The sequence below is a fragment of the Phoxinus phoxinus genome, assembly GCF_949152265.1.
Source record: "Phoxinus phoxinus genome assembly, chromosome: 14".
In the NCBI taxonomy this organism is placed as follows: Eukaryota; Metazoa; Chordata; class Actinopteri; order Cypriniformes; family Leuciscidae; genus Phoxinus; species Phoxinus phoxinus.
Genome location: NC_136889.1, coordinates 5,237,763 through 5,259,199, shown reverse-complemented (window position 1 = coordinate 5,259,199; position 21,437 = coordinate 5,237,763). Strand labels below are relative to the sequence as shown.

Below are 21,437 nucleotides of genomic sequence, written 5' to 3'. Positions count from 1 at the left end.
CTTAAATTACAAATTGCTTGTTATTTTCCTCATTTGTAAGTCAGGTTTGTTTAAAAGCATATGCTAAATTAATGAAAAATTGTCATATTTTTTTTTTACACTTAAACTACTGGTCAAATGTAACCAGTCATCTATGAAGTGCTTTCTCTTTTAACGTGTTGTTTTAAAATAGCAGAAGTTGGTTGCTCTTGCTCTCGGAGAGATAATGCGGTGAGGTCAAGGGTTTGTATGAAGAGGAGCTCTCAGCCCCGTCACATGAAGAACCCCGTCCCGTCCTCAGGCTGTTAATGGACTGACTTGCTGACCCGCGTTTGGCATAAGAGCCTGATAGTGTGGGTATTTTTGTGTCAGGTGATATCTCATATGTGTTTAGCGAAATCATGTTGCATAAGAGGGACATCACATATCATCACATATCATGTTCAAACGGCCTACTAATGGGGGCGGTATATGCAAAGACGAGGATCTCTTGGAGTTGGTAATGCATAATCCAAATGCATTAAAGACTACAGAGGTCAAATGCATATACTGCATGCTTTTCTAAAATATGATGATCTGCATCAAAGTGAGAAACACGTAGATGTATATGCTGTCAGTGTGAAGGTCTGGCTACGCAAGACTAATATATATATATATATATATATATATATATATATATATATATATATATATATATATATATATATATATATATATATATATATATATATATATATATGTGTGTGTGTGTGTTAATGTTGTTTTAATGAAAAGTCTTCATAATGACTGAAAACACACCTCTTCTGTGAGCTCTTATATTTATAACCATAAATAGTCATTCTTAATATGAAGAACGTTCATGTCTTAATAAATGAATACTAGAAAATATATTTAGCATTGTTTTGTCAGCAGAACAATCCAAAAACACATTAAATAACAGTACAACTGACTGAAGAGCCTCGCTCTCATTCCCGTTAAAAATCAAAGATGGCGCTGCTGTGAATAAGTTGCGTCAAAGTAGTTGGAGTAACTTTTCTCTATTTACTGATTTGATGAGATGCACGGAAATACACTATTTTGCACAAAAAGCAACCTGCTCTAAAATATATACCCTGTAAAAAAATGATTGTTGGTTTAACTTAAAAAAGTAAGTTACCTAGTTGCCTTAAAATGATTAGTTCATTGAAATAAATAAAAAAATGAGTTAACGCAATGAAAGAAATTGGTTTAATTAATAGAAACTCTAAATATGATGTTATCTGAACCCCATTACTTATCTAAGGTGATTTGACAAAATATAAAAAGTTGTGATAACAAATCATGAAAATATTTGTTTACAGTGTACACTTATAACAGGCTTAGTGAATCAGGGTAAGACTAAAACACATTTTGGAAGAAGAACTGATGTATTGACTCATTTTGTAAATGTTGTTAACAGTAACTATTAAAAGTAACAGTGCACCTTTAAAAAAAAAAGTTACGGAGTTTACTGTCAATCCATCGGATCCTTCGTTCAAAGCAAAGGGAGATATTTGCTTTTAAAGAAATCGTTTTTTAAGGACTACAACAAACGGCTGGTAGGGTCTACACAACATTCCTCCCGCGTTAGTGACATCCCCAACCCTAAAATTTACATAAACCGGGAATGCGATTTATAGATTGGCATGACAGAATATGCTAATCAATGACTAGAAGATAACTCCACATAACATAAATTCATCAACTAACCATTCAGAAATGTCCGGTTGCTTCTACATGTTGTCACTTCTTCTTCAGTCTCTCCATCTTTTTCTGACTCTGGTTTGAAAATAAAAGTTTTTGACATTTCCAGTGCATGTCTGCGTGAGGTAAAAGGACACGATCGCTTGAAGCTCCGCCCCCTGTGCCGGGAGCAGCAGCTCATTTGCATTTAAAGGGACAAACACAAAACGGTGCGTTTTTGCGCACCCACAAATATAAAGAATATAAAAATAGCTGTTTTAGGTATAAAATAGGTGTTTTGAGCTAAAACTTCACATACACACTCTGGGGACATCAGAGACTTATTTTACATCTTGTGAAAAGGGCATTATACCACCCCTTTAATGTACATCCAGATCATTGTATTGCCATAGGTTAAGTTATAAATAATACTGTTTAAGTGTCCAGAGCATTTTTCTGTTCTGTATGATTATTTGCTTGTGCTTTTCCTTGTGTGGATAAAAGTGTCTGCTAAATGACTTCATGTAATGAAAATGCTTAATGAAAGATGATGTTTGATTAGGCAAAATTGTGCGGGTGTTGTGTTGGGGTGAAATGAGTGAGACAGATAAATAATAATCCTAAACCAACACAATTTGCTTTGAGGAAAAACACAAAACGAACAAAATAGCAGAACAACACGAGAATGAAGTATAACACAGAACATTCTAGCTTGTCCTGGCCGCTCCAGTTCTGTCCCATGAGGTCGGTTTCTCCTCGGCAGAACACAGTGGCCCGTCTTAATGTGCATGTCAGCCACGGAGCGCTTTAATACTTGTGTTTTCGGAGGGGCTTGTCAAAGCTAACCAGAGCTCTGGAGTCTTGTTAGAAACCCAATTCCTCTTCAATTTAGGGCCTCGGCTCACCAGGGCCCACCTAAGCAGACTCTGTTAGACGCATTTGTTGGTGAAATTGAGCTGCACGGGTGATTGCAGGGGGGCATTTAGAGGCAGCGAGGGAATGAGTCAAGGTGTTTCAGATGCAAGTCAGGTCCGTGAAAGACCCGCAGGAGTAAATCTCTGTTAATAAAGTTCTGAGAGAAAACCTTAGAAACCAGCGACCAGTTCTCATGCTTGAGAGAGAGATGTCTCGTTCACTTCATATGCATGGGTCGTGCTTTGGCAAGATGAAAAGATCTGATGTAGAGGTCCATTCCCGTGTTCACCTTCAGCCTGTTGCAGATCTGCCCGTCTAGCATAATGTCAGTATGTCAGTAAAACAAACACGTGCTCTTCGTCTGCCAACAAAAATTGGAGAATTAAATTAATATATGACACATGAGTTCTTCCATGATCTGTGGAACTGTTTCATTTCAACATAATGTTGCATCATTTGCAACCGATAATGCACATTTATTGTTAAAGGGGTCATGGCATGGAATTTTTTATTTTATTTTAATATGTTCCTTGAGTTTCACTTATAATGTTAACTAATTTCCTTCAGCATTTTTTTTTTTAAAAAGTTGCCAGCCAGGCCCTGGATTAAAAAAAAAATAATAATTTCACAAAACTTTCATGGCCCTCAGAATATATTGTTCATTCAGTAACATTAGGCAGTTTTGATTTATATGCTATTTAATGTTGATGATCGCGTTATTTTACATATGCTTACATAGATTCTGTACTCTTACAAAGGATCATCAATGGTGGGGAAGCAATTTCTCATAAATGGAAAAACAATAATTTTCAACCTTCATTCTGACCTTCAATCTGTTTTTAAGGGCTGGCTCCTTTAAGGCTCACTGAACGGCCACTGTTATGATTTGCTAAAATCACTGCATTAGAAACATTATCAACGCCCACTCGCTATTGCACGTAAGTGTTTTGAAAACATCCATATAAAATGGTAATTTACAGACAAAGCATTATGAAATCATTACTTATGATGTTTGTGTTGCAGCTGCTGTCAGATTTAATACAGTTGGCTGCTTCATCCTTTAACAAGTTTCTTTGCGATCTCTTCATTACACTTTGCCTCATTTACAAAACAAAATGGCACTAACAAACATGTAATCCTTCAATGCAATCCAGGACAGGATTCAAATAAACCATCCACTTGTTTCTGACACTGGGATCCTTCTGAAGTTTGCACAGAGACGTACATGAGCGGTTTAAACTGGACAAAGTGAATGTTCTTTCACTCTTCCATTCATCTTGTTCACTGGATAGAGTATACAGATGTGCGTTTAGTGACTGACACACTCCACGCACTTGAGACTGACAGAAACTGTACACGTCTGTATACTATATCCAGTGTAGACAGCCTCAGTGATTATAATGGCTTCTATTGGCTTCTCACATCCAGAAAAATGTCAGCCATTAAGCGCCTGAACCTATGGTGCGATGATGTAAAACTATTTGTGTAATATTTTGTGTGAAACTTGACATTAACTGCATTAATATTGATAGGTGTTTGTAACGCGAGCATGTTGTGATCTTTTCTCTTTCTATTAAATGACACCGTTTAAAGCATTGGGGCCTTGCAGAGAATGATGAATGAAAACATGCGTCCTGAGGTAGGAGACTGTAAGAATTGAGAAATGCCGGGAAGTCTGGATGAGGAACGTCCACTCCCGAGAAGACAAAGGTCCTTCCTGGAAATGAACATTTGACTCTCTCTTGAGAAACTAGCATCCCATGTTGTTTCTCTCTCACGCTGAGATCACCAGATATTCACCCAAAAGTCTTTCTTTATAGTTTAGTGTGAATAATAATACAGTATTATACATGTTTGGTATCATTTGAAATGTCTCGGTGCGACTGGTACAAATGTCTCATTCCCAAAGAAGTAAACCAAAAGGTAATAAAGTTTGTGAGAGTTTAGAAATAACTTGCACATAGAGGAGGGGTGGGTCCTCCAGGCAAAAGGCAATCTGCTCCCAAAAAGGTGTAAACTGAATGTAAACTCCCATTGTTAGCAAATGTTTCCATGCGAAAGAAGTTTCTGTCTGTATAAAGAAATGCAACAAGAGGCTCAGGGCGATTTGTAACTCAAATTAGCTGTGGTGCGGGGTGTATGCAGGCACTCTGCATCATGTATTTTATAATGTCAGGTTCACATCTTCTCTCTTTGATCTTTCATTTTCATGGTTTATAATTGAGGGAGAAATGTTAACCAATGGACAACCAAAAACAATTGATCATTTAAATTGAACTAACTTTGTACATTTTGAAATTTTGCATAAATAACAGTAATACAATTATTATTATTATTTAGCTTTTTTTTTTTTTGTAGTCTAATGATCGTGTAGTTAATAAAAAATAAACAAATTGGTTTTGCATATTAGTAATATCAGTTGACCTCTATAGGACTAAAAAGAGTGCAGATTTGAGTACCAATCAGCAACGATGGCAGTAATCAATAAGCAGATTTTTCTAGGTATGATGGACATTCTTGGTTCAGAAAAAAGCAGTTCAACCTGAAACTTACTCATTAACTGACCCAGAAGCTAACAGTCAGCTCTGCACTTTAAACTTAAACATTAACAAAATAAAGGGGCTATATCTAGAATTCAGAAACCCTTGTTATTAGCGACACCTGTGGCCGTTAAGTGAACTGCAGCCAGCAACTCACTGCTCGTGCTCGCACTCGAGCACACTTAACACGAGACTGAACGTGATTCAATTCCCCAATATCACGGCGAAGTTCTTTTTCAGTTCTTTGCTTAGAGGTAAAAATATTTGCAGTGATATACTGCTAATGAACATCCTGACGCCGTCCACGCTGCTGTGAGTGACATTTAGATGAATATGTAAATATGAGCTCCTCTCAATAACAAAATAAACAGAACAAAAATTACAGCGGTGAGAAAGCAGCGATTAAGAAAGCATCTGATCATGGCGATGTGGATGTGTTTGCCCAAGCTCTGCAATTTATCGGCATCATGCCGACAGATGAGGTGATAAAAGATAATTAAATTACAGATTAACATTGTTATTGTTAACTAATTAACATAAGTGGATTGCATCTCTAAGCTGACGTTAGCTAGTGTTGCACACTCTCAGGAGCGCGTGTAAACTTAACATCCTTTGGATTTTCCTGGCAAAAAAAAAACGTTTCTTCAAAAACGAAGACATAAAAATCAATCAGGCTTTCATGGACAACCTAGAAAGTTGGGAAAGTCTCGTTTTTTAAAGTTACGTTTCAAACTGTTCACACATTGGCAATAGCAAAGACTTTAAAATCCCTTTAAAGAATCAAAAACATTTGAGTCTTTGAGTGTTTTTTCCAATATTTGACTTGGTGTCCCAGATAACTAGATGGATTAGTGTGTAAATGAACTAATTAGTCATTAGCTGGTTAGCATGTGACAGTTCAGTATTGTCTGGGGGCAGGAGGTGCTTTCATCCGAGCGTTTGATGTGAGCGCTTAAATCATGTGTAGCAGAGTTCAGCTGGTTGGTTTCTGAGCGCTCTTTAATAACCGTCTCTGAAATGCTGTGGCCACTGAGGCGTCTCCACTCATTCTTTCCCCTCCGTTCGAATGCGGCGTCGATGCAGCACAGCGACCAGCAATTAAACTCCTCGATTGGAACTCAGTCAAGCGTAACCCGACAAGCGCGGCATGTTTTCTTGCTTCTTTTTTTAGTGACAGAACATCATATTTCCATGTCCTGTCATGCTTTCTCAAGCTCTAAGAATGATGATGGTGTCTAAGGATAAACTTAAAAATGTGATCAAGTGTCATTGAGTTTGTAGTCTCAGTCCAGGAGTGGAGGATGAGCGTGTGTAGGAGGGGAAGGATGGGTAAATATAGACGTACTGACAGACAGAGAGAGAATCAGGGGACAAATGAGAGTCCATAGAAAGAGATGAGGTGGATGTGGAAAAAATATATAGAGAGCGAAAAATACAAAAGAAAGAAATCCAATAAAAAATGAACCCCAAAAGGAAATGGCCCTTTCATTGCTCACGAGACCAATAAGAACCTTTCACCCAAACAATTTAAATCCTGTCATTATTTACTGTCCCTCATCTTCCAAAATCATGTGATTTTCTTACATGGAAGATAGAGAAATGTTGAAGACCAACATGAGAAATGTTGTGGTCCATATGATTCGTGCAGAACACCGTGTTCCTGGATCAACATTCCCGTCCAACAACCCTATCCCTATCTTAAAATCTAAACCCTGACCATAACTAACTTATCCCTAAAATCAGACGAAAATGGTAGATGGATAACAGTGATGTAGAAGCACCTAACCCTGGTTCTAAACATAAACTGCAAACTTGTCCCTCAAATTTGATTGGCTGATTGGGATGTTGATCCGGGAACATGCTCTATTTGGTAAAATGATGTTCACTGATTTGTGCACTATATTAGTGTATAATATATGCATGAGTATGTGAACGTTACATTTTATGTAAATGAATAACATATATTTATATTGATCTCTGATGATTCTCCTAAAGTTATATTTCATAAATAATAAAATAATATTTAATAAATGAGAGAATAGTTGTACACTAAATGTGAATAGCAGCACAGATCATTAGATCTTGGAAGTATTCAGTGAGAAATGTTTTGATATTCCTAGAAAAATTAATCATGCAATGATCATATTTGAGAGGCAAGGACCAAAAAATGATCCTTTCACAAAAAAATATGCCTGCTATGCGTGCTTTTACGAAATATTTTTCGATTTTCAGTAATGGCTTCCTTGTGCGAGTGGTGTACTGGAATCTTCGTTCAGGGTCGTCAGTGTTAATGACCCCTGCGGTGTGTGTAAACCAGCACTTGATTAACAGATGCGGCGTTTGTAACAGATTCTTCATGCCAGAACAGCCTTGTGTTTCGCTTATATCGCTGAATAATAATCTGAACCTAAGTTTTAGAGGTAGGTTTGGGAACGCAACCACACACAATGCAGATCTTTCAAGGTTATTTATTTATACATCTTGGAGTCATATTTCAAATATATTTTTCCTCTAAAATAGTTCATTACATGACAGAGAATATACAACATCCAGCACTACAAGTTGCTCTCTCACTTGTGCACCGGTATATCTAAAAACAAACAAATATACATACAAACGAAAAACAACGAAAAAACAGAAACTCTCTCTCTGGTCTGAACACTTTGCATACGACAGCACAGCTGATCACACTGATGATCAACACCGACAGACATTCTTTAGCAGTCATGTGATTGTTTTGTGAGTGTGTGTGTGTGTGTTGGTGACTTTCACAGACTGACCTTCAGGTTTGGTCACGGGATTCTCTTGTTATATAGTTTATTAAATGTATGAGTGAATCAAAAAAACATGTCCGGATCATATTTCAAAATTCAAATGTAAGAATTAAAAGTCTCTTTTTTTTTAAAGCATTGCAACATTATGGGAAAACGTAATTATATATATTTTTTTTAAAGTACAAGTATGTCATTATGTTGCATTGCCATCACTGCTTTGTTAAGCAAAGGTACTGTATTATAGAAGTGACAATCAATTATCATGAGAATTTTGAAAAATACATGAAAATAAAAGTAATTGTCAAATTTCTGCACAGTATGCAATTTTATTTTATATATAATTGAATTATATAGGGATGAAATATGACCTGGATATGTCTGTGATATTCTACTCTATAAAGTATAACTGTAATCAGAGGCTAGAAGGGCATGTGGCAGTAAGATCCATAACTAACTGTCACCTATAGATGGGAATACTGACGTCCTCCAGGTTGAAAAGGTAATGGCCTTTCTTAAGGCACATTCTGACGTCTACCTCTAATGCTACATGTGTTGTTTCGCTTCATTCTCTGATCATACTCGAGTCATGCGTTTGGACATAATCAGGAGACAGTGGTGGATGAACACACAAGTGAGTGACAAAAACTAAAGGTGAGTCAAACGTCACAATTTGATTTCCCATTGGTAGCATGACAGTCAATAATATTCGGACTTCTCATTGACCCCTGATCTTTCGACTAAATACTAATGCCACATTAAATATTTTGCAACAAGATGTGCTCACCCTTCACAACTCTCTTTTACAGCCTTCGGATAGTGGCTACATTCACATGCCAACACAATAACAGAACACAGCTGTCAGTCCGGTATGAGAAATGCTTGAAAACTGGGGCATTGTACTGTCATAGAATGAAACTGGCTGGTAAGTGTTTGGGATGAAACACTTTTTGATGAACAATTTTTGAGGACGAACTTTTTGAGTGTTCTAAAATGTCAAACAGTTTAGACTAAAAATGTAACAATTAGGATTAAAATCTGTTCTCTTGCATTCCGTCACTATAGTTACAGACACAGGAATGTAGGGTGCATGGAATTTCCAGCCATCATTCAAAAATGTCTACACATTCCTGCCTCTTCTGTGTTCATTTCTCATATTTGAATGCTAATATTATTAAGCAAAACACTTCCATCTGCACTTAACACATTATGCCATATTTAAATCCATTCCACTGAATTCTGCACATTTACAATGCAAAAAAGGCTTCACATTCTAATCAGATTCACATTGACATTCACTTGCTCATCATAAGGGGTGATGTTGCACTTCCTGTGTTGAGCTTTATTTGAGCTTATAACAAGTGCATGATACAACTTCTACCATCATCATATATTGCACAGTATTTAGATCCTGCTCTTCGCATCTAATCATTGATGTAAATATAGACTTGTATACAAGATCAATTTGAACAAACAATCTGAAGGTCTGAATACAAAACAAAATAGTCGCAGACATGGGTGATGGCTTCTGGAGAATTTTGGGACGTCACCAAACACACATCGCAACATCAAAAAAGCAACAAAAGGGAACACATGGAAAATGTAACACAATGCACAATATCCCTCAACATGAAATTACATAACCCTCCATTTATTGTTTCACTCTCATTTTGCTTTAAATCTAATCGGTTGCGTCCTGTAAGAGGTCCTACTAAACTTAGCGTGGATTATAAACAATATCTGATTATACATGACATGAAGGCATTGTGCAAGAGTTCAGAGCGATTACGGTAACATACACGAGGAACAGTATTACAGCCGCGGGAGTGTCTTTAACTGTAGGAGAACCTGGACTGGGGTTGAATTATTCCAGGCCCTGTCCCTGTTACCTATGGATTTACCTGAGGAGCGAGTCTATGATAATCTCTTCAACAGCGACAGACGTACAGTATGCCACATTAGGATAAATATGAACTGGTTAAATATGAGCGTGTGCGGATAATACAAGCCGGGAAATCATTTTGCGCATTGTATGTTTGTAAACAGACTTACCTTAAAGCTCCACTGTGGATGGAACTACGAGTATGAGTGATACTAGAGCAAAGCAATTGAATTATATACTGTATATATATGATCCCACCATAACATCTAAGCGTACGCAAATCTGATAAAGGACACTCAAACAGAGGCACAAATGGTTCTTTCTTTTCGTCATTATGCTCTCATGCCCTTCCCTTGCAACGATGATAGATGTGATGAAGCTAAGCAGAGTACTTGAACTTTCAGAAAGGACCGAACACACACAGTCCTGGTAGTTTGCTCACACTCGTTGCTTGAACGTCTAACATCACATATTGCTACTGAACTGTAACCATGTGCTTAAATGTTATCTGGCGTGATGTGGCTTGTTTTAAAAAGATTTCCAGGGAGGGTTGCCAACATTTCAAAACTTTTGAAGGTAAAATCCTCCATAACAACATATTGCATCTGAATCTTAAACCATTGGCATCTGTGACTTATGCTGCATTCCATTCGAAGTCGGACGTGGGATATTCCTACTTGAAATCTCCGACTTAAGTATACAATTGTTCCATTGCCTAAAGTTTGGAAGATGATGTATAAGAAAATATAATGCCAATGCTACTGTTTGCTGTACAGATCTTGATTGTCAACAGAGAAGTCGTCTAGTAACCAAATTGGAAGATAAATGAGGCTACACAGTGCTAGCATTTGTTCTGCAGGTTTATGATATCATCAAAGAGGATCATATAAATGCAGATGTTTGCAAAACATGTTTTATCATCATTTAATGTAGGAACTTTGACTTATTGATGTATTTTATTTGCTTAAAAGCGAATGTTTATCATTAAATCCGGGCTCAGACTACAGGAGATTCAGGCCGGTTTATGCCCGATTTCCCCCTCCCGTCATTTTGAGAGAGAAAAATCGCGTCCAGGCCATCGGTCTGTTCCGTCTGATCAAATCTTAAACCGCGATCTGCTAGCGGACACTCCGGGGCCGCCCAGACATTATCAAACATGTTTTATATTTAGGATTTTAAAACAGGATGACTATGTTTACGTCAGTACTTCCACAATAGCCAATGAGAGACAAGTCTAAAAGGAGACGGAAGTGACAGAACTTTTAAAATGGCGACCCCAAAGAACAAGCAGCTGTATGGCTCCGGAGGATAGAGGAGATGGAGGAACGGCTGGTCGAAATGTGGCAACAACAAGACTTTCTTTTATAATGTCTCCTCATATAAAGTCTACAGTAAGTTGCCGCGACACAGTATCCATTTTGTTTCCATTCGCTTCCATGTGAGATCACGTGAGGTGCTAAATCTGGCATGATAATCTTGAAGTCTGACGTGCAACGGTTTTCATATCTTGTAGTGTGTGCAGGTTTGAGATTTGAAAGAAGAAAATCTGTGCAGATTCTCCTTATGTGCGTGATGCAACCAGATTTCACAATCAGGTTAAGATTTAAAAAACTCCTGTAGTCTGAGCCTGGCTTAACTATGTGCATCTCACTGGATGCACCCTCTTGCCAAAAGTTGTGGATTTCAACAAGATATCAAGTTCAAGCAACTTCAAGTGGCAATCTATTGCAATATTCCAAGTAGGAAACTGGAAAGTCCAACTCTCCAATGTAAATGGAATGCAGCATTACTATAGGATGCTTCAACAATGAACATTGTGTGTCTTTTAGGATAACTATTCATGTTTGTTGCCATCTCAAAACTTCCAAAATAAATTATTTTCTCAACGGCAACCCTTGTACATGCGATTTCTCTCTAACACTATGCAAAATGAAATTCTTGAACATCAAAGCCAAGAGTGCAGTTTGTCTGTCCAGAGGCGTTCATCTTTTGGAGTCCATGTGCCCATCTCCATGAAGAGGAGAACGTTCATTGCAGTCGGTCCTATTGCTAAAGGAGAACGACCGACCCAGCGAGTCAACACTTTCCCGGCAGTTTGATTGAAGAGAAAGTGATCGTTCTCAGCAGTTTGTCCAGATGCTTTATGAATCTTGTAAATTGAGGGTGAGGTAACTGATGCTCTTCTGGTCCAAAGTTCACATTGTGTCGTTTTCAGAACCAAATAATACCCCATATCAAACTGAACGGCAATGCAGCAGTGGCACACAGTAAAGAAAGCCAAAGGACAAGAAGTGTACAGCAAACCCAGACTGACAGAATACCACGTAAAGGAACCAAAAATAGCTACCAAAAAAAAAGAAGATATAAATTTGTGCTTCTTTAGATTCACATTGTCATAGTCCTAGAAGTTTCAATCGGAGTCTGTTTGTCTTTTCCGTAGCTCGACACTTTCCAATACATCATATACACGTGCATGTACAGGTCCATTCAGGTCATCAATAACTTCGTGACCACTCGTTTCGCTCATTCATTCCTGCTCACATTATTCCTTGCAATCTTAACGTCTTAAGGAAATTGCATCTCCATGCAATTGAGTCTGTGGAAAAAAGTAGTTCATTTGGGGAAAGGACATCCTTGTCACTCTTTCAGCCATCTGTTCATCCTGTAAGCCCTCCGTCATCTTTGGTAACAGTTGACACTTTGGTGTGTCAGATACATACACAAGGGGGGAAAGGGGCGGTTGAGGTGAAGGTGTCAAGACATATGGACAGAAATGCTCAACATTAACTTAGGCTATGTTTAGATAAAACATAAAAGGTGCCACATAGCAGGTAAAAGCTCAATAAGTGACTACAAAAGATGATACTAAAGAAAAAGTAGACATGAATCGTAAGAAGTCAGGACAAAGTACATGAGAAGCAGGAAACACAGGAGGAAATGAGGAAGGCAGGAAGGGTGGTCACATGTCGGGGCAGTTCTTATTGCTGCCGCGGGGGGCGTTCTACGCTGGCGGTGTGAGCTCGGGGGTATCTGTATCATCTAAGGAGGAACGTCAGGCAGATGGTGCCGAGCAGCTGGACGATCACAGGGAGAAGGTGGAGACTCTGGTGTGTCCCAGACAGAACTGCTGTAAACAGAAAGACAAACACTCTATTACATTCTTTACACTACAACTTCATTGTTCATTTTGCCACTTTATGTTGACAGAACGGTAGAAAAGGGAAAAGAAAGTATAGTGGAAGCCAGTGATGGAGTACTCGAGTCCGACTCGAGTCCCTATTCTCTGGACTCGAGTCCGACTCAAGACTTTATTCTCTGGACTCGTGACTTGATTTGGACTCGCGGACTGATGACTCGTACTTGGACTCGGACTCGAGGATATATAAAATCGGACTTGATCAAATGAATGACGTTGGAGGAAGTTTCTGACTAAATAGATTATAAAAAAAATTCATATTTTATAAAAAAGCTTATAAGCAAACCCTGAGTGTAGGTTTTATTATTAGGCTATAATTTTTTTTATGTTTGCTGTCTTGTAAACATATCGAAGGATGACTGAAACGACAAGATCAAAGCCGTTTTCTTGGATGTTTTTGACTCAGACTCGAACACTAGGGACTCGAGACTCGACTCGGAGTCGAACTCAGGTAATGGTTACTCGACTCGGACTCGACTCTGACTCTTCTGTGGTGACTCGGACTCGGACTCGAACACAGGGGACTCGAGACTTGACTCGGACTCGACAGTTGGTGACTCGACTACAACACTGGTGGAAGCTAGTGGGATTTAAACCCACACCTTTAACATGAGCTCCAGAAGAATACAGTATTGCTGAAAATGTGCTCCTTGATAGATCAGGTGTGTTTCATTGAAGTTCCTACATTGCTTTTAATTTAAGGTATATACATTTCTATCAGTCCTCTCATTCCCTGGGAATAGAACCCATGACCTTGCCATCGAGCTACATGAATGTTTTAAATAATAAAGCAGCCATATGAAAACTTTTGTTTGGCAAGGTTTGAAAAATCCTAAAATTTTGTAAAAGTTGTCCAAAGCATTTCCAAGACATATCTTCACTTCTGATTGGAATTTTGTCACATTTGTTGGTGTGTTACAGGAAAATACATGTGATACATTTATACAGTTGAATGCAACAATTCAACAACAGATCATTCACGTGGAACCAGTTGCTTTTCTTTTTGTAAGTATATGTGGAAAGTACTAATAACAACACTCAAAAACTCATAAAAAATTTAGCAAAACTGTGGCGACTTTGTACCCCTAAAAGGTTTATAGTAGTTGCTAAAAGTATGCACCCTTTAAGGACAGATAAGGTGCACAATTGTCTTTTTAAGGGTACTGCCCTACTGACAAGTTGCTGTACCCCTAAAGGTACAAGTTTTGCAAAAGAATTTGACAGTGAATGTGACCTATAACTTACATTTTGAACAAAGCAAGAGCTGCACATCATGATATGTGACTGTTTTAAAGCCTAAAGCATTGCAAGCCGAATTCAAAGCATCCAAATATGGGGAAATGCACTTTGATACCTAGCTCATAAAAAGCTTTTGTAAAGAAAAACATCTCTTAATCTTAACCACACAATAGCTGCCGGGTCAGAATCCTTTGAGAATGGAAGCATGCAGGTATGTGGGATGCCGTTGTAAATGGTTTCTTTTTCCAGCCGAGCTTTTGGCACAAAGAAGCACGGGACACTGAAACAATGGATCGGACTGATGGGGTTACAGCGGCTGGCATCATCGCCTGACTGAACCGGAGGCCGTAAGCGGTAATATCCATGAGCTACGGAAGACGGATGACCTGCATGAGGACAATTACAAGTCATTATGTCTCAGAGGTAATGTTGAGTAATATCTTTCGGCACAGCTCACAGGAAATGGCCTCAGAAGATGATGAGGTCTGGACGAAACGAAACATGCTTGTAGCGTTATTTAAAAAGCAGCGACTCTCCAATCACAACACACGTACACGTGCAGGTTTAATTATGCATGCAATCTGCCAACAAAATGGGTTTAATAAATAAAGAGCAGGTATTGTTTAAAAAAATCGATATGAATTTATATCAAGGATTTTTCTGGCTAGCAGGAAATCAATATATTCATAATAAAGCTTTTTATTCTTCCTTTTCAATATAGAACGAGATTGTGTGAGCCGTGACATCTCTCTCAAGGACCTTTGAAGGAGGCGGGTAATTTTGAGAGTGGGCTGTGTGTGTGTGTGTGTGTGTGTGTAGACAGGCTGCATATCCACCCGTGCATCTTTACTTAAATAATAGGCCTATTATTATGACATAAAATCAGAGAGATAGGGAAATGACTTAATAAAGTGCATACAAACTGATCTATTAACAGTCAGTGCTACAGTAACAAGATTTAATATTTGTGTGTGTGTGTGTTTTGTGGGGCCTTTAGATTTCTAATTCCGATTCAACAGGTCACCTTCCCTTCGAATCGCACATACTTTCTCTCTCTCATTCTATACCCGCTCAGCCTTTCCACCCTACAGCCAAATCCCAGTCCTGGTGTGATTTATGGGGACACAGTAACACATGGGACGCCAGAACCAATCATCATTCATCTCTAAAGAAGGAACAGCTCACGGTTGAGCTCCCATGGGCAGCACCCCGAGCAGAACAGGCCAGAGGAGAGCAGAAGAGACGCGGGTCATTCCTAAAATGCAGTACGTTTTCATGTCTTAAAGGGATAGTTCACCCTCAAGCCATCCACGATGTACGTGTCTTGTTCTTCAGTAGAACAGTGAAGAAGATGTTAAGCTAAAACCGTGGTCATTGGTGATTCATATAATGCAAGTCAATGGTTACCGTCAAAATAAACATAAACAACCAAAAAAAATTTATTACCCACGGCTCCTGGCGATACATTGAGGTCTTAAGAGTTAAAACGATCGGTCAGTGCAAGAAACTAAACATTATTTACAACATTATTACCTGTAATCCAGAGCCTTGGCAAACGGTCCTGAGCACGTTCATGGCAGCCTGGAGCGCAAGCTTCCTGGCGCATAATCAAATATGCACATTGGGAATCTGTGAAAAGTCAATCTTCCTGATTGAGATCGTGCAAGCGAACATAATCTTAATTTTAACTATAAATTGCGGCCCCCAGGATAAGCGAAATTAAGTACCATTTTGATGAACAATACAACACACACACACACACACACGTTGTCCTCCTCTGTTGTAAACAAACACAGGGTCAGCTCCCGTGTGTTTGCTCCCGCACATGCGTCATGATGCGACAGGAAGCTCGCGCTCTAGACTGCCATGAACGCTGTAGATTACAGGTAATAATGTTGTAAATCATGTTCAGTGACTGATCGTTTCGCTTCATAAGACCTCAACAGCCCCTTTCACACTGGGTAGTTCTAGAAACTAGCCACCAGGGTGGTTCCCCGAAAACGAAAAGTTCCCCAAGGCCCATTTTCCTGGTTGAATTTACACCACCAATAGGAATTCTGAAGTGATGTAAACCATGCTTGTTGTTGTGACTTTCATTTTGACGGCGCTGAGGACGCCAGAGTGCTGGTGTTCCACATGCGTTCGGCCAATCAGTGTACGCTTACATCACTGGTAGTTCCTATTGTGCTGGGTAAGGTAAGTAAGAGCTCATTTAATTCCCCCAGTTCCTGCGGTGCGAACACGCCAAAAACCAGGTACATCCACCATCAGTTCCAGAAAGAAAATGAAAATGTTCTATGAAAATGTTCATCCAGTGTGAAATCCCCCAATGTATCGCCAGGAGCCACAAGTATTAATTTTGTTTTATGTTTTATTGTCTATCAAAGTGAGGGTATAACCATTGACTTGCATTGCATCACCTAGGACCACGGTTTCACCTAAAAATCTTCTTTTCAAATTTGGGTGAACTATCCCTTTAAGATGAAAATCCTATTATAGGCAAAAAGCACTCGGGTGACCTACTTCTTCCGGCGAGATTCTGAAGTGTGCATTTGATGGACACTTTACTATCCCACGAGGCCACGGGAGAGGATTTGTGAATGGCAGTGAAGCAAATGGTAGGTCACATGACAGTGACTACATGGCAAATGTAGTACGTCCGGATTACATTCATACTACACACATTCATACAATATAGAGTAATTATTCAAAATAAGTACATACTTGAGAGAGTGTGTGATTTTGGACACAGCCTAAGTATAGAGTGCTGCAGTGATGACATATTTTTGTAGGCCGACCAGAAAGTTAGCATCCCCCTGGTTCCCTAAAGGATTTTTACATTGGCCTTTGAATTATTGCAGAAAATAAGCTTTATAACACCACGTTTATGAATTTTGGAGCCTAAATACAATTGGCAGAAGTAAAATGCTAAAGTATACATGATTTATTATGATTATAAAAACAATGCGGCTGTAAAAGCAGACTAGTGAGTAGATTAGTTTTTCTGTTCGGGTGATGACGTCCCCGACAACCCCTGCCATTTAGACTTGTTGGCATGCACCGTTTTGAAGACAAGTAAAAGCTTTAAAAATCGCAAGAGGGTAATACTGATGTATTTTATGTCGTAGAATAAAATTCAAGAAAATATCTTGAACTTGTGTTAACCACAGACCTTATTTAACCAAAACCCATTCAAAAACCCATTGACTAGAGGAAGATGGAACCGAAAGTGCTAAAATGCTAACTCATTTCTGTATATTGCTGTACAAAAATACATCATCCCATCAGAACTCTATTGTTATTAATTCTGTTTTGCGGTATTAGTTGGTTTGTCTCGCTTGGAAAATTTACGTGAGAAAATTGGCCACTTTTTGGCAGTTTATTCCCATCCTTTTAGGCATCCATCCTATTAATTGTGTACTGTAAATAATCAATCATGTTGAAAGGATCTCACACAGAACAGACATGTGAATGTTTTACCCACAGAGTTCCAAATGTACCGCATAACAGGAAAGACGCTGGAAAACATCAAAGAAGAGCAGAGTTTCATTGATGAATGCACAGTTCCTCTACAGTAAAGCCTCATGGGTCAGAGACAGAGCCTGCTAGCTAACAGTGCACACACACACACACAACTTTTCCTGAAAAAACAACAGCTTTCAGCAATCCGTGCGCTTGAGAGCAGGAATATTCTCTCTGTGAGGGAGCTTTCACAATGATTGATCTTAATCATTAATTTGGCTCTTTTGTTCTGCCCTGCGGTGCGCCTCACGCAGCTCGCGTTACACTTTCCTGTGTGTAAGCACAGCTCAGCACCTGTGGGCGGCATGAACAGGTTTAACTGTGTGGGCCGCACTTGCCCTGTATGTGTGTGTGTGTGATATAACACCAGTGTTCATGCCGACCCAGGTACAGAGGAGAGAGCAGGGCTGTACGCTTCCAGAGACTATGGTATAAGCTTACATTAAAACTTGAAATAATAATGGAGCCCTTTTTTTTTTAACTTTTCACTTACCATGACAGGTTCCTGAGGTGTTTAACAATTTAAAATTGGAAAAATATCAGGCTGGAGCTGTAGGCTTGTGGATTGGTATATGGAAATGTCCGTACATGTTACTGTCAGGAGAAACGAATGCCTAGCGGGTAGTGCACATGCTTCGGTGCGTCGCACAGTAGTGTCTGCATGTAGGCGAATCATGTCGGGTCATTTTCCAATTTGTGGGATAATTATTGTTTAGTTAATGTTTTTGGCATTGATGGAACGAAAGAAAAAAACAGCTTGCTTTAAAACCAAACACAACTACCAATCAGTGGTGTTGAAAGTGGACTACTTTGAATTGTAGACCTGCTCGGACTGAATGAACATGTGTTCATGTTAATGCTAATGCTCACTTACATGCCTTTCAGCAAATAAGCTGAGATCATGTTGTGTCACATAATTATATTCATGATGACAATCTTCTTGACTTTTCAGATGTCTCAGTCCCATTTAAAATAAATAAACCATAAAAATAATGCTAATAAAAAAGGAAAATACACAGTTTATGTGGTATACACAGGAGTGTTAAAGGTTGGTCTATTATTTAATTTAAAAGTTGATTATGCTAAATTCTAGCGGTTTATTTAAAAAATGCACTGCATGATGTGTGACTTAAATAATTGAGATGTGGGTCTGAAGTGTGAGAACATCTGGCAAATTAAACAGTTAGACTGGAAAGGAAACAATTAGATAAAATCTTTCTGAATATGAAGATAATCTAAGATAATTTAGTGAACTGTGTAATTTCTTAACAACTGGCACCACCAAACAGAAGTACAAAAATAATGTTCTCAGGCAGGTTTCAACACAAAACACACACACAAACACACACACACACACACACACACACACACACACACACACACACAAACACGTTGGGATTGTGTGTTTAATGAGAACTCTCAACATCCCAATATTACATTACACTAATAAGAATGAGATATTTAGCATTATGGTAATGAGAACTGCAGGGTGAAATATGGAGAATATGCTTCATTTTCTTTAAGCAAAATACGTTTTATTCCCTTTCTCTTGATTTTTGGTATGAAATATGACAACATAGAACCTGTTCTTCACAGAATTACCCGAGTAGGAATAAGGGCTCTGCCATTTTTAATATTCAGAGCAAGAAGGTCACGGCTCCAATCTATCAAAAATAACTATGCCCTGAATATGTGATGATGATTCGGGTCTTTGATTCAGAAAATTATTCTATACGAGCGCTGTGCATGTGAGTGTTTTTTAAGGACAGTTACTGTAAAACTCTTCATAGTTATAATAGTATATATTATTTTTCATGTATTGCTTTTCTGATCTGAATAATTCTTTGATAATTGTGTATACGGTTTCTGAGGAGAATTGTTATGCAAGAGAGCAACCTTGAACATCTTTGCTCTCTATAAGAAAGGCCAAATTAACAATCTTTAACAATCTCTTCAGTCTTTTATTCCATTCATCATCCATATATAATAATCTAGTCATGTATGCTTATTTGCTTATATTCATTTTTGATATTTTACATATATATTGGTTTTATCTACCGTATATGTCTCTGTAGTTTTAATAGTGCTATAAAGGGAAATGTTGAAGTTTCATTCTTTCTTCTGGTAGCAGGGAGAGCTTCTCTCGGCTGGAGTGTCTGTATTATCTTCAAGGTTAGCTGATAAGGAGCCGCTGCCATGGACACTGATGTTATAAAGGGGGTGTTTTGATACTGTATGCTTTGGATCATCTCGCACAACACTTGAGGTGAGGCAGCACTCGAAATTATGGAAGCTTGTTTAGGAATATTCTTTCTTTCTATCCATCCATCCATCCATCCATCCATCCATCCATCCATCCATCCATCCATCCATCCATCCATCCATCCATCCATCCATCCATCCATCCATCCATCCATCCATACATACATACATACATACATACATACATACATACATCACACAAAAAATAAGAAATTGTAATTTTATTAAATAAAATAAAGCCAATACTTTTAGCATGAATTTTAGCAATGTGACATTATTTACATGACCATTAAACACGTTTCCAACCCTAAGTCTCATCCAGATTTATATTTTTTAACCAAATTTACCAATTTAAAAAAAAAAAAAAATGTTTTAACCAAATTTAGTGATAGGCTACAGTAATTCGCTGATGTATAAATACAATACCACAATGGTGTCAGTAAGCTTTTTTTTTTTTCCTGAAAGAAATTCATATTTTTATTCAAGGACATAATAAAATGATCAAGAAATGACAGTAAACACATTAACATTAGCCCCTTTCACACATACAGTCTTTACTGGTAAATTAACGTTAAGAGATCTTGTGTGAACAGGATGTGATCAAGTTGAAACATTACCAGTAATTTACCGGTATGATGCTGTGTGCGAACAAAGAATGACACTTTCATGTCTTTAGAGAAAACAATGTCATTTTATGAAAAATGGTCTGACAGACTGCAACTGAAGTCGAGGACTCCACGGGGAAAAGTGAAGGAAGAGGGGCACAGAGGCTATTTTCAAGTATCCATATGCTGAAACTATACCTCATCAGACATGACTTTCCAGGAAAATTTTACTGGGGCACAGCAATGCTGCGTCTCAGTTCGCCTACTTATACTATGCCCTAAAAGTGTACTCTTTTACTGAATAAAAAGTACATACTTTTGAGTGTGTAGCAGAAGAGTAGACAAGCTTTCGGACATGCTAGCACGTCATAAAATAGCGTCTTTAACGGTTGCTCTCTGTCGCTTAGTTACACGCATCCTGTCACATAAACTGGCCTGTCAATCATCTTGTCAAAGATAAAATCCTCCGCATTTAATTTAATTTCCTACTGTATTAAAGAGAAGTGCAGAAGCACGTTGATCTGCCAGTCACGCGTCTTTCATGCGGAGACTCTCCATGCATTTATGTTATATAAGTTAATGGCCAAACGGATCTTTATAAAAGTTCACATTATTGTTGTTGTTGTTGTTGCAGATGAAATATAACACGGATAACACTACATCAATATTTTTTATCAGCTTAAATGTTGATTATTAGTCACTCAAACCCATTTATCTAAACCACTCTTAACCGTCGGTCGCGCACATCTGCCATGTTTTGTAGTTTGTAGTTCTTAACTGGATCCTCCTCCAAAGAGCAATGAGTTGTGGGCAATATTAGCTGTA

General features: G+C 38.4%; 1 protein-coding gene across 3 annotated transcripts in view; it reads right to left on the bottom strand.

Moving 5' to 3' along the window:
• Nucleotides 1-7,587: 7,587 nt before the first annotated feature.
• Nucleotides 7,588-21,437, bottom strand: part of mdga1 (MAM domain containing glycosylphosphatidylinositol anchor 1) — a 204,476-nt gene continuing 190,626 nt past the window's right edge. Inside the window, exon 18 of one of the 3 annotated variants that reach the window (XM_079635194.1) lies at nucleotides 7,588-12,915. In XM_079635194.1, the coding sequence (XP_079491320.1) occupies nucleotides 12,824-12,915 (92 nt within the window). In that variant the 3' untranslated portion in view covers nucleotides 7,588-12,823. The remainder of the gene's footprint in view (nucleotides 12,916-21,437) is intronic. The other 2 variants (XM_079635192.1, XM_079635193.1) reach the window with 2 other exon arrangements.